The 13,146-nt window shown below is 42.4% G+C and overlaps 1 protein-coding gene across 1 annotated transcript in view; it reads left to right on the top strand.

Moving 5' to 3' along the window:
• LOC126408797 (epidermal growth factor receptor-like) overlaps window positions 1-13,146 on the top strand; it is a 38,730-nt gene that overhangs the window by 15,797 nt on the left and 9,787 nt on the right. Inside the window, exon 2 of the mRNA XM_050074486.1 lies at window positions 11,685-11,836. Coding sequence (XP_049930443.1) covers window positions 11,685-11,836 — 152 coding nt within the window. The remainder of the gene's footprint in view (window positions 1-11,684; window positions 11,837-13,146) is intronic.

Below are 13,146 nucleotides of genomic sequence, written 5' to 3'. Positions count from 1 at the left end.
TGTAGTAAGATTTTTATTTACTATTCAGCTAGTAACTGGCTGATTATTCTCTGGGTTGGACAGATAGCTATAATGTTGGACAAGTTTGTACCCTGGTTGTGTGTGGAGTGTCCACTCTCTGGAGCAGTCATGAGAGTTTGTAGTGTGTGCTTCGTGCACAGTGATACTGAGCCAGGGTCCTTGTGTTCAGCAGTGTAGCTGATAGTGAGAAAAGGGTCTAGCCTGCCAAGTCTGATGCCTTTGATGACTGATGCAAAGCAGCCAGGCCCTAGGTTGTGCAAAAGCCCCTCTGTGTCTCTGTAGTGAGGGGGCGGCCTTGAAACAACCACCCTCCTCAGTCATAATCATCTTAAACAAGCTCGCGCATTGTTTCACAGCTTTGTTAACCATGTGTGATGTGCTGGGTTTTTTTTGTGTCAGGAACAGGATGACGCCCCGCACGTTCACAATGGATGAAATCTGAGCCGTGGGCTTGTGGGAGAGGTGTTTGATGAAAAACTAGCACCATTTTCTGTCAGTCGTTGCTGCTCACACTATTTCAGTGGCGATAGAGACGTTTTGAAAATACTCTGAAGATTATAACCAGGCACTCTGGGGCCCTGAGTACTTGCCAGCGGCACCCTGTCGCATTTCAAACATTTCAGTTTGACGTGTCAACAGGAAGACGTGGCTAAATTCTTACGAGCTTTCCTGCGCAAATTAAATTGGTCATGCTTTTGTCAAGTACAACGCAACATGTAACAAAATCCCCTCTTGGAGTGTAGAAAATTCTGAGAGCTCCTCTGCTGTCCAAACGAATTCCCCGAGCTCCGTTTGTCCCTGACTCTTGCCCTCTGCCAGTATGGATGAGGAAGAAACTACTCATCAGTGGATTTAAGGGCCTGCTGATGTGTAAACCAGAGGTTGAAATGGTGAGTAAGGGCTGAGCAACAGAGTGAGGCTTACTAATGCAAACCCGAGGGCTTTTGTAGAATATTCCTTTTATGGGGTCTCTCCATGTGAAGACTCCAGAGGGGCAGAGTTGCTAGAGACATGACTAAGGCAGTAACAGAAATGTTGGCAGGCAACGCTGCGAAACAGCGGTTAGACCTACACAGAAACGAGCCTGTCAGCAATGGGGCTAAAAATAAGAAACCCTTGAGCAGAAAGGCTGCCTCAAAGAGTGTCTATCCTTTGTTTAGATGAAGTGAGGAGTCCAGTGAGTGAGAGTTATCTGTCCTCTCTGCTGATGTGCTCTAGTATGGGCCTGCTGCTCTGCACTGGGAATGCTTAAACCAACAGGGGATTCCCGAATCACAGCTGCTTTCTCCTGCTGGAATGATGTGTGAAATGTGTGGGTTCCTTCGCTTGTGGTTGTTGTTTTTCTTTCTCTCTTCCTCCACTCTTCTTTTCCAGGCATGGCTTAGTGACGGTTCGGTGGAAGAGGGGGGAGAATAGGACACTGAGCAGTGAGTTAGCGGCAGTACGCTCGCCGCCCACTCCCTCTCCAGTCTTCCTCCCGTGCTTCCTGTGGGATTGAAGAGGAGTATGGTTTTAACAGGGAAGGAGAATGAGGGGAAAAAAGAGGGGAGGTGGAGGAGGGGGGTTGTCTTGGCTAGAATGGGCTTCAATAGGGAGAATGTCTGGACGTTAAAGAGGAAGTGGGTTGAATGTTGGAGCGTTTCAGGAGAATGGTGGGTGCATTATTGGAATTTAAATGGGGCCGGGGCTAACAGAGGTTGTGCGAGTTTTAGGTAACAGGACTGGGATTGTTTGGTGCCTTTATGGAGGACTAATGGACTTTCCAACAGGGCATGTGGGAGAATTGTCTGACTAATGATATGTATTGCTTGATTATTTGGGCCATCATGTTGGGCCCCTCGTATATCGGTCACAGCTGGAGAGTAATAGGAGTCCAGCTGTGTTTGACTAACTCCAATAAATCAACCTGGTGCCCAGTAATTTATGCCTTTTTCAATGCATGTTCTATCATTTATGGTTTATTTATCTCTTCGGTCATGAATATCGCTTTTGGGTAATGAATGCATCATTGACTGTTGGGATGAATGTGCGGCGTGGTGATTATTCACAGCAGTAGCTCAAACGATAACCAGCATGAATGCAATGAAAGCTCCTCTTGTAAGTCAGTAACTACATAATAAATGAATATTTTTCTAAATTAAAGGGTTGGCTCACTGAAATTACAAAAAAAAAACCCACATTTACCTCTGGTGGGATGTAGCCATGCAAATACTTCTGATTTTATTTGCCCAGATTTTGAGATATGAGTCTCTGAGATTTCTGCCTCTACTTCAGTATAATGGAGGTCAATGGATTTTAGTTTGTGGTGCTCACCAACTTAAAGGTCCAGCGTGTAGGATTCAGGGGCATCTATTGGCAGAAATGGAATATAATATTCATAACTATGTTTTCTTTAGTTTATAATCACATGAAAATTTATTTTATTTAACCTTTATTTAACCCTACCTGGCCAAGGTGGCAGCCAATCAAAACAAATACATATAATACTAAAATCCACAATATAACAACAACTATTCAAACATAGTGGCATCTCAAGAAAAACAAGCACATGTCTGTAACACCACATTCTTTATGATGCCCTTAAATTCATCAATGGATATAAGTGTGTCTAATTTTAAATATTTTTGAAGATTGCCCAAAGTGCAGAGTAGGAAAATGCAGTTTTCCCCAGATCTGTTTAAAACCCGAGGTTCATTGAAAAGCAACCACCTGGAGGGGCGTAGCTAATAACTACCAGAGCTGACACATAGCAGGGTGCAGAGGTCGACAGGAGGTTTGCCCAGTATTGCTTTATAGATAAAAATATACCAGCGCTGTTGTCAGAGTGGTCAATGACGTCCAACTCACCAAATCATAAAGAATGCAGTGATGAGTACGTGACTTTGCAATTGTAATAAAACGTAGGGATGCATGATACACTGAAATCAGTGGCGGCTGCTGGTCTTTCAAACAGGGGAAGCTCACTTTAAGTTTACATCATAAAATTAACATTTACTAAAATTAAGTAACTTATGAAAGGAACGTTTAATTGAAGCCGTTTTTCATCCACACTCGTGCCATAGAACCACAGCAAGACACACCTCAAAGATTTTCAGATGGTCTTTAAACACCTGAACTGTGTACAAACGGTGAAAATGAGCTATATGGCTTATGGAAATAAGGAACTCTGGACGGCACTCTGTCAGGAGACTCCACTCGCAAATATCCGCATGGGACTGAGCTCGAAATGCGAAGCGCTGTCAGTCACAAAGGGGTTCAGCCTTTTAGACAATTCCTCCAATCATCATGCAGACACCGAGCGTCCTCTCCCGCCTACCGCTCCCTTAGGTCCCAGGGAAGCTGAGCCTCCCTGGAAGTGACGGTTTTGTCGCATTTATCCAATGACCGTCTCGCTTTGCTGCATGAAAAAAACCTGCTCAGCGCTGTCTGCTTGGAGGCTCCGCGTCCACCGTGCTGACACGAGAATGTATGACAGGGAGATGTTTTCGTGTCAGCCACCATAGTTCTCTGACACGCTTGGCACACTGGAGAAGTTTTAGCTCTGCAGCCTCAACACTAGATGCCACTTAATCCTACACACTGGACCTTTAAAAAAACCCAACATTGATATATTATATTATTACACATTGAGCTGACAGGGAACAATATTAATATTCATTTGATATTTTGTTGTTGGCTACTTGGCAAATGTAACAGTAACATTCAATCTTCTTAGCTCTATATTGGTTTCTGTAACTTCTGAGGAAAATATCTGAATTTTTTGTCGGTGATTTACAACTATGTTCACCAACTTTTCCCGCCTGGTGTTTTGCAGGTAGGGTTATCACAGCTTCGTTGCTGAAAACAGCTGCCTGCTGCAGCTGGAAACAACACTGATGAGGAGTGAGACTGAACCAAAACATTAAAGTTGCGAGCGGACAAAACAAAACATTGAGCCGAAAGATGTTTTAAAGCTCCCAGAGCTGAGGGGAGCTGCAGAGTTGGGTGGTATTTCTATGTTGGTGTGTAACTGAGCTCGACCTCACACGTAGTCATCGGACCCATTGTTAATATACAAATATTGATTTCTGTAGCCTTAAAAAGAAGAAAAACTGCTTCCCCCCCTTTCTTCCCCAGAAACGGTGTACCCGTTACTGTAAACAGTCCTCAGACTTCAATAGGAACAGTTCTCGCTGCAACTATTTATACCACAGAATTTGTTTCTTTGAAAGTGTTGACAGTGAGGTCTGTTGATTCTCCACAGTAACATGGACACTAAAACATGTCTCAGTTGAATTTTATAATTGTCACTTTTTATTGCTGTTAGCAGCTCAAACAGAATTCCATTTACTTCCATTGTCCTGGAGCTGCACTTCCTTTTATCTGCGTGGACCTTTGACCCCACGTAGGCTTACAGTATATGCTGTATGTTAATTTAAAGCTCCAGTGTGATGATTTTAATTCAATTCAATTTTCCATTCAATTTTATCTATAAGGAAAAACTCCCCCAAAAAACCCTTTAACGAGGAAAAAAATGGTAGAAACCTCAGGAAGAGCAACTGAGGAGGGATCCCTCTTCCAGGCTGGACAGACGTGCAATAGATACGTGCAATATCTATTGGCAGAAATGGAATATAACATTCATGACTATGTTTTCATTAGTTTATAATCACCAAAAATAAGAATTGTGTTTTCCTCACTTTAGAAAGAGCCGTTCATATCTACAAACAAAGCGGGTCATCTTCCACAGAGTCTGTCCTGTTTCTACAGTAGCCCAAATCAAACACTGGCTCTAGATACCTTGAATAACCATTCAAGTTTTCATGTTGGCCACAGTAGTTCTCCTACATGCTTGGCACACTAGAGAAGTTTCATTTTGCAACCTCGCTGCTAGATGTCAGTAAATTCCACTAGGGGTGAGTTCGTGTACAAAAATCTCTAATCATTTAGAGTGGGTAATTTTTTTCGTGTAAACGTGTACACGGGTTTCACCGCTGGGTGGTGCTATTGCATTATACTAGTAAAGTCCCAGTTATCCGAATATCAACCGAACGTTACAGGCCGCCACTCCGAAATATCGCCATCCCGACGGTCCGCCATCCCGAATTCTGTGAGCTATGGCGAGCCTTTAGAAGCCGTATGACCCATGCATGTCGGCGATTTTCACCGGGGACGCACCCGAGTAATTCGGGCTGACTTTACCTTTTTTTCAGCGACCTCCTCTGGTAATTTTATTAAAAAGCATAGCATATAGGTCCACAGTAACTTATTATTATTATCATTATTATTATGTAGTATTATTCTACACACTGGACCTTTAAACAAAAGAATTTAAGATTTTAAAAGCTCTAAAGGTCTAAACTGGTGCTGGCTTTTTAATGATGCATTATAGTGGAGTAATTTATTTGCCTTTAAAGTCTTAGAAATGCTGATCACAGTATGCAGACGTGTGAGTATACATAATGTATTCCTGTGTTTGTGCAGAACCTAAATCCACAGTTTCCTCATGCTGAGGTGGAGAGTAAACATTATGATGGGCCCAGCCGCAGGTATCTGGAGTGTCTCACTGACTGGTAGAGCGTGCTCCTCGGGAGCGGAGAGTAAACATGAGCCTTTTTGGTCTTTATTTGGTCACTTTGCCGAGCTTTTAACAGGCTAAACTCCACTGACTGCGCTCAAAGTCAGGCAGGGCCGGTGAGTGTAGTCTCAGGGGTTGAACTGTTTAGAGGACATGTGATGCATTCACTGGGATGCTTCATTTGCTCGGGCCCCACAGCTGGCCGCTCCAGTGTTTCGTCCCCTTTGTTAGCCTTCAGGGAAAGGTCAGCCACGTTCATACATCAAGTGTGAGGCTTTAACACCCTCTTTCCACAGTTTGACCCACAGCCGGCTGCAGTGTCCCACATCTACATCTCGTTTAGCTAAACCACAAACCACTCCTTCCTTTTTTTTATTTTTTTACTCGGTTTCTTTTTTCTTCCTTTTTCACTTCCTCTCCGTGAGTTTTCTTTCTCCAATAGTACATAGATTTAGACTGTCCTCCTCCCCTGGAGACGACAATCAGCTACCATCTGGTTCAGCATCATGGGGTAACCGTCTGGAGCTGACCCTGTGCAAAGATCAACTTCCTGTGATGTCAAAGGGACTTGTGTTGCTGCATTCACTGGGGATAGGGAGGGAAAGTGGGGGGGTATCCTCTCATCCTCACTGGCCCCTTTTTTCTTTTTCTGAGGCCCCAAGATGTTTTCTCTAAGGGATTGATGCATCTCCCACGCAAAGGAAGATTGCGTTTCCCCTGAACAGAGAACAGGATATCAGGAATTTAATGTCAGACTACAAAGTCTGTTTATACGACTGTAGTACACACCACCGTAACGTAGTACACGTTTTGTCTTTATATGATATTTGATCCCTCATGTCTTCCTGAAACTAAGCCAGAAAATATAAGAGGACAAAGTATGAGCTGACTGCACAGACAGAATCAAGGAAGTGGATTTCCCCCTTCACTGATAGTAGGCTTTGGGAGATTTATGCTTCCCTGGAATCTGAAGGTCTGGAAATCGGAGTCAATGCAACCCCAAGTGAGCCCCAACTTAAGACTGAGTCCAGTGAAAGCAGAATGTGTATTTCTTCCCCCCTCTTATCAACATCCTCTTACCATACGTGCAGAGACATATGAGGGGGTTAACCATAATCTACTTCTAAATGAGGGAATTAATCTTGGCATTGATTTGTTATCAGCGGAGGAACACTGCAGATTGAGTTACATGAGATACTTTGGCGTAATGCTGTTGACTCGGAGAGAGAAATAAACAAGTCATGTCAGTTAGCATTGTTACTTCCCTTTAATTATGTATAAGTTTTCAGATAATGTGATTATCAGACTCTGGACACAGCGTAATTGAATTGCAGGTAGTGAATGAGAGGAAGAGAATGCGGCAGGGCCATTTCTGTTGTCTGTAGAAAGGTATAAAGCCTGATGATTTAAATGTATAGTAGATGGCTCAGTGTAGCGAAGGAAACCATTAGATGGGTTCGAGAAGTTTTTGCCCCGTTCCCGGAAAGTTTGGTTTGCACTTGTGGATATTCAGTATTTCCTCTCATGGCTTGGAAACGGCAAAGTTTCATCCAAACATGTAAATGAGACCTCAAAATGTGAATATATGGCAGACTTTTTTCCCTTTGGTTGGTTTTGGTACTTAACATTGTACATTTGATCTTACCATGTTTAGTTAATGTGTCTCAAATATTTACTGTAACATTTGTCTACCGTGACTCTGGTTTTATACCCTGCTTCACTCAGGGCCAACTTTGGAAAGCTTTTAAAGGAAAAGTTTGACATTTTGGGAAACATGCTTATGATAGTTAGATGAAGAGATCAATACCACTCTCTTATCTACATAAAATAGGCCTACACATTTTTCCTCTTCCCAGTAGTGCTATTTATCAGTCTAGATTGTTTCGGTGTGAGTTGCCGAGTCTTGGAGATATCAGCTGTAGACGTCTGCCTTCTCTCAAATATAATCGAACATGATGCCACCCGGCTTGTGGTGCTCAAAGCGCCAAAATTTTTTTGGAAAAACTCAACAGCAGTGTCTCTTTCCAGAAATCATGGCCCAGCTACTCAAGACCTCGTGAGCAGTTTCATGTAGGAACTATTTTCTCACTACTGGACTACACCTGCTAACTATATCACTGCATAGAGGGACGTGTGCATCTACTCACGGTCTCGTGCTCTTGACAGCACAAGATTTAAACATTAATGGCATCCTCCTTGGCTGAGCTGTAACGCTGGCTAGCTCAGTGGTGCAAGGTGAGCTAGCAGTAGGGGTGGGAATCACCAGAGGATCCATGATACGATGTTTTCATGATACCATACTATTGCGATTTTAAATATGCTGCGATAATGTTTTTGCGGCAGCAAATTTTATCTCATGGACTGAAAAGGCAACAGATTGCATTATTCTAATAGGCTACCTACTGTTTAATTTGTATATGTCATATTAATAATTTATATAATAAAAAATCGATAATTGGCATTGTGTGACGATACGATATTGGCACTAGGGCTACAACAATTAGTCAATTAATCGATGACTAATCCACTGTCAAAATAATCTGTGACTTTTTTAGTAGTCGACTAATTGGTTTGAGTCATTTTTCATAGAAAAGTACTATAAAAGTACCCCAAAATACTCTTATTGCAGCTTCTTACATTCAAATATTGGCAGCTTTACACACTCTCCCATGACGGTGAACTAAAACCCTTTGGCGTGAGTACGAAACAAGACATTAGAGGACATAATTTTGGGGTTTGGGAAAGACAAACTGACATTTTTCGACATTTAAACACATTTTTCGATAAAATGATTAGTCGACTAATCGAAGAAATAATCGACAGATTAGTTGACAATGAAAATAATCGTTAGTTGCAGCCCCAATTGGCGCACAAAAATATCGTGATATACTTTGCTGTATCGATTATTTCCCCCCTAGCTACCAGCAGCGGCGCGCTTTTTTCTGTGCAGAGATACGGTTAGCGAGTGTAGTTTAGCAGAAAGAAAGTAGTTGCCACATGTAACTGCTCACGACAAGGTCTGTGGATTATCTTTAGTGTCTGGGTCATGATTTCTGCGAAGAGACATTACTGTTGAGTTTTTGAAATGTATTAGTATATTGTAATGTCTTCCTGTGATTTTCCACCTTACATGCACAATTCTACTCTTTGACAGTAAAGGCTAAACAAACCTAAATATTCTATGTCAAGATTTAAGCAATCCCTTCACAAGTTCCCGCCCTTGGAGAGAAATACGGGTGGTTCAAACACAGGTTTGACCTGCATTCTCTATAACAATAACATGGGCATTCTCAATTTCAGTGTGGTATTTGAGGGCGGACCTGAACAATGGGGTAATTATCTCACATTATTAGCTTAAGCAGTCTTTTTCTGTAGTCGCGCAGATCTTGTAGCCTCAAGAAACAAATATCTGCCCACACGCCCTTGACTTCCAACACTAGTCCCCAAGTAAACATCAAAAGAGTGATATGCGACCGCACATTTCAACAAGCTTAGGTGACTAATGATCAGGTTTATCGAGTCTTTTGTCTCGCTCTGACTGGCTGCTGATCAGCACGGCGCAGCGCAATCCAGGGAATACTATGTACTCCTCACAGTGTTGCACACTCACACACATGCTTGTACACACACCCACACTCACAATCATGCATACAGAACCATGGTAGAGATATACCAGACCTGCCACTCCTTGCTCATAGAGTAACCTCCTGGACATTTTGTGACGACAATACAGCTGCAGGAAGTGAACCAATCTGTAATTAGTCTTTGTCACAGTATCAGTTACGTCACTGCAGGCCCAACCCTTGCGTTTAAGCAGATCGCAGACGGTAAGCTGTGTTCCAAGTGAATATGATGAGTCAAAATGAAATCAGGTGTTATGGAAAAAACAGGATTCCCAGTGATTTCCAGTCAGTCTTTTACTCACTGGCTGTTCCTACTGGCAGAGAGGTAGTTTGCAAATTGTGCAACCTTTTATGACACATATAACTCAGATACTGAGTATGATAGTGAGCTTGTAGAAGAAAATAAAACTAGGTAGAACTATGAAGCCACCTTTTTGTAATTACATCCATGTAGCTACAGCCTGACTTTGTTTCTTTCTCATGGGCTGTGGCCTGATGAGGAAGTCCGTTTATGGCTGTGTGATATCGGGTCATTTACCACCTAGCGAGTTGTGAAATCAACAAGTGGACACAGATGAGAGTGTTTACTGTGGATATACTGCTGCTTACCTTGGCAAACAGCTGTTTGTTTCCTTGTGTGAAGTCCAAACCATTGGTGGAGGAAGTTTGTTGAACCTTTAGTCACCTTGCCTCACGCAGCCTTTACTGCACATCATAAATATTAACTGAACTAAACATTCAGACAGGAAGCAGGCAGAGACGTATCCATAGATGTGCTGTATATGGTACTACAGCAAACTAATTAACCATAATCAGCGTCCCTATTAGCAAACTGTCATTCAAATCAAGTTGATTAATATTCACAGCTGCACGCTCATGACAACCTTTTTGTTTATTACAGTGTGGTTTCTCAGTCTGAGCAATAATTAGGAGGCTAATTACATCTCGCATGGCTCCTCTAATTAAAACGGTCAGCTTGCCTTTGCTAGTCTCCCTCTGTTGCCTGGGCGTGAGGCTGCTGGACTGCAAGGTTCATGTCAGGGAGGTCCCTCAGGGACAAACTAATGAGGAGGAAGAAGAGGGAGGGCGGGAGACAGCTGTTTGTGCCTAATTCTCACTGATTCGGTGCACCGTCGCTGTTGTTTGTGTGAATTCAAAACAACAACGTGAGTGAAATGCACAGTGAAAGAGGAAAAAAAACCCCATTGTCTTCAGGTTGTCGTTAGCCTGGGCTGAAAGATTATGTTATGTCTCTTTCTTCAATGTAGCAAATCAGACATGACGCAGTGCAATCAAGTTAACTGTTATGTACAGTGTTGTGAGGTGTGTTACAGAATTCAGAGCACATGTTTTGCCTCTCTTTGCAGTCAAGAGCAGACACGTTGTGGAATGTGACCCAAGAAACATTCGGCGTCCTGATCTAAATCAGGAGGAAGAATGTTTTGTTTTTCTAAACCTGTTGCTCAAGTTAACCCATAACTTAAACTTAAAAGAGGGAAATCAATTATATGCTTATTATGTGTTTGCAGAGCAATAGCGTGTATGAATGTGCGTCTGTGTGTGTGTTGAAGGGGTGTCGCAGTGTTAAACACCGCTGAGTCTTTCTTCAGTGCCAGTCACAACCTGTCTGACTAGCTCAGGAAACTACTCAACAGAGGGAGACGACCTGCTCTCACATTCTTCCCTTAAAAACTGCATTAAGGAAAAAAAGTCCCGAGTGTCTCCTGCACTTATCAGTAAAACTGCCTTCCTTATCTCAACCCTTTTATTGCATAAGGCCAGATAGCCTGCATTATCTGCCCACATTTGTAGTCCTGTGAATCTCTCTCTCAGTGGCTTTGTTGTTATTGGCACTGCAGGCTCGAGAAAGTGCACGGATCAGCATTCGATGTAAGCCCTTAGTTGTTATTTAGTCATGTCAAGAACTTGCCCTAAAATCAGATACGCTTAAACTCGGCTAAAGTTGTTGAGACCATTATCAATTATGAGATTTAGAGAACTAAAATTCCCCCAAGAAACGTACTCACAAATCTCATGGAATCTGTGACACACCAAATCTTTTCTCTGAAATGACACAACAGGCCCGAGACACTGGTCGCAGTGGTTGTTTTAACTAGCCTGCATAGCAGTGGAAAGATTCAGGCCTTTGCCAGTATAAATACAGCCAGCTCACTTTGACTCATGAGCAAGAACTCACATCGTTGCTGAGATTTGATTCCTATTGTAGTTGCAACCCAGAATGGTTATTTTCACATGAAAGCTGGCCAAGTTATGACTGTGCAGACCAAATTCACAAACAGAGACACACAGTCATAAATTGAGCCAGGGTGTTACATAACCGATGGATGTTTCTGACACTGTGGGCCTTTGGATGAATGCTTTTGTGACAGTGCAGATGATTTACAACCAGTTTGTATCTTGTGTTTCAAGTAACATTTGAACAAATCCAGCAAATTCTCTAATTGTTTTGTCTTTCCCTGCAGTATGCCAAGGCATCGCCAACCGTTTAAACCTTCTGGGTTCCAGAGAGGATCACTACCTGAACATGGTGAAGACCTACAGCAACTGCACTGTGGTCCTGGAGAACCTGGAGGTCACCTACATGGAGGAGCACCACGACCTGTCCTTCCTCTCGGTAAAGGCTCTTTTAGCAGCAGAGGCTAAATGTGCACATAACAGACGGGAGAAGTTTCCTATCATCTCGCCAGTGGTCTGAATTCAATTTGCCAGACAATCTGTCCTGCATCTTCACGAGCTCTTCCCTGCTCTTATCGCTTCAGTGCAGATAATTAAAATCAGTGGAGAGCGAGTCCACAGTGACAGATGATTCAGTGCGTTTGTGACGCTCTGGTTGGAGTTTTGCTTGAACCCCAGCTGTAACGACAAGGTTGTGAACACTGGGCAGATGTGACGGGGGACCACACACACTCACATGCGGGCTTGCACACACAAACACAGAATAACGTACAGTCAGCAGATGTCATGCAGTAGTTTTAAAGACTGGTAAGGAGGGGGCATGGCTCCCTCACTTCAAAATGTAATTTTGTTTCCCTCACTTTCCATCTGTAGTTTGATAAAATCTCTCTATATAGTGTCTAAATTAGGCATGCATACAATATGAGATCAGTTTATGTGATGCATGTCAAGTATGACGTCATGCAGAATATACTAATCATGTCTCCCATAATTTGTAAATTTAGTGTAGGCTGGGCATCTACCACAATATTAGAAAACAGACCCCCTCTCTGAGTAATATTTTTGTCATTGGGCATAATTTAGTCCATCTAAATGTCAACATATTTAAGCACGGTTCAGTATTTTCCAGTATAGCATTATGATGGTCAATTTGAGAAATTATCTGCAGAAAGTCTGCAGGGAAGTCAAGTTGCAGTTGCAGGCATGCCAGCATAAAAAAATGATCTCTGCCTTAAGTCACAGTTAGGCGTGAGGTCTCCTGTAGGTTTAATCTTGGGGTAAAGGCAAATATTAATTTGATAAACAACGTCATAGGTTATGGTTTTGCTAATTTATTCATGAAGTGCCGAGACGACCCAGTGCGAGCTGATTAGACCATGCATCAGGCACACAACATTCTATGTAATGTAGGGCATAAGGTAAAGCCCCTGGGTTAAAATCCTTTTAGGGAGTCCTTGTAATAGTCAGGATTGATTTTTTTTTTTTTTTTTTTATTATTTGATTTATATTTGCCTTCAAAAAGATGGTATAATTGAATATCAGTCAAAAGACTAGGCAGTAAAGGACAGTGTTGTATTTAGTAAATTTGTAAAAACAATATTATCAACTAGTCCATACCCATTGGTAGCTTTGTCACCTTCTACCTATGCCAGTCCTCAATGCCTATGTGCAGTTTCACATAGATTGACCACATCAGTGAGTAGAAAAACGTGGGACAGACAGAATGACTGACTGACAGAATGACACACT

This window comes from Epinephelus moara, chromosome 21, assembly GCF_006386435.1.
Source record: "Epinephelus moara isolate mb chromosome 21, YSFRI_EMoa_1.0, whole genome shotgun sequence".
NCBI classification, from domain to species: Eukaryota; Metazoa; Chordata; class Actinopteri; order Perciformes; family Serranidae; genus Epinephelus; species Epinephelus moara.
Note: the sequence above shows the minus strand (reverse complement) of the source record. Positions and strands in the feature narration are given on the sequence as shown.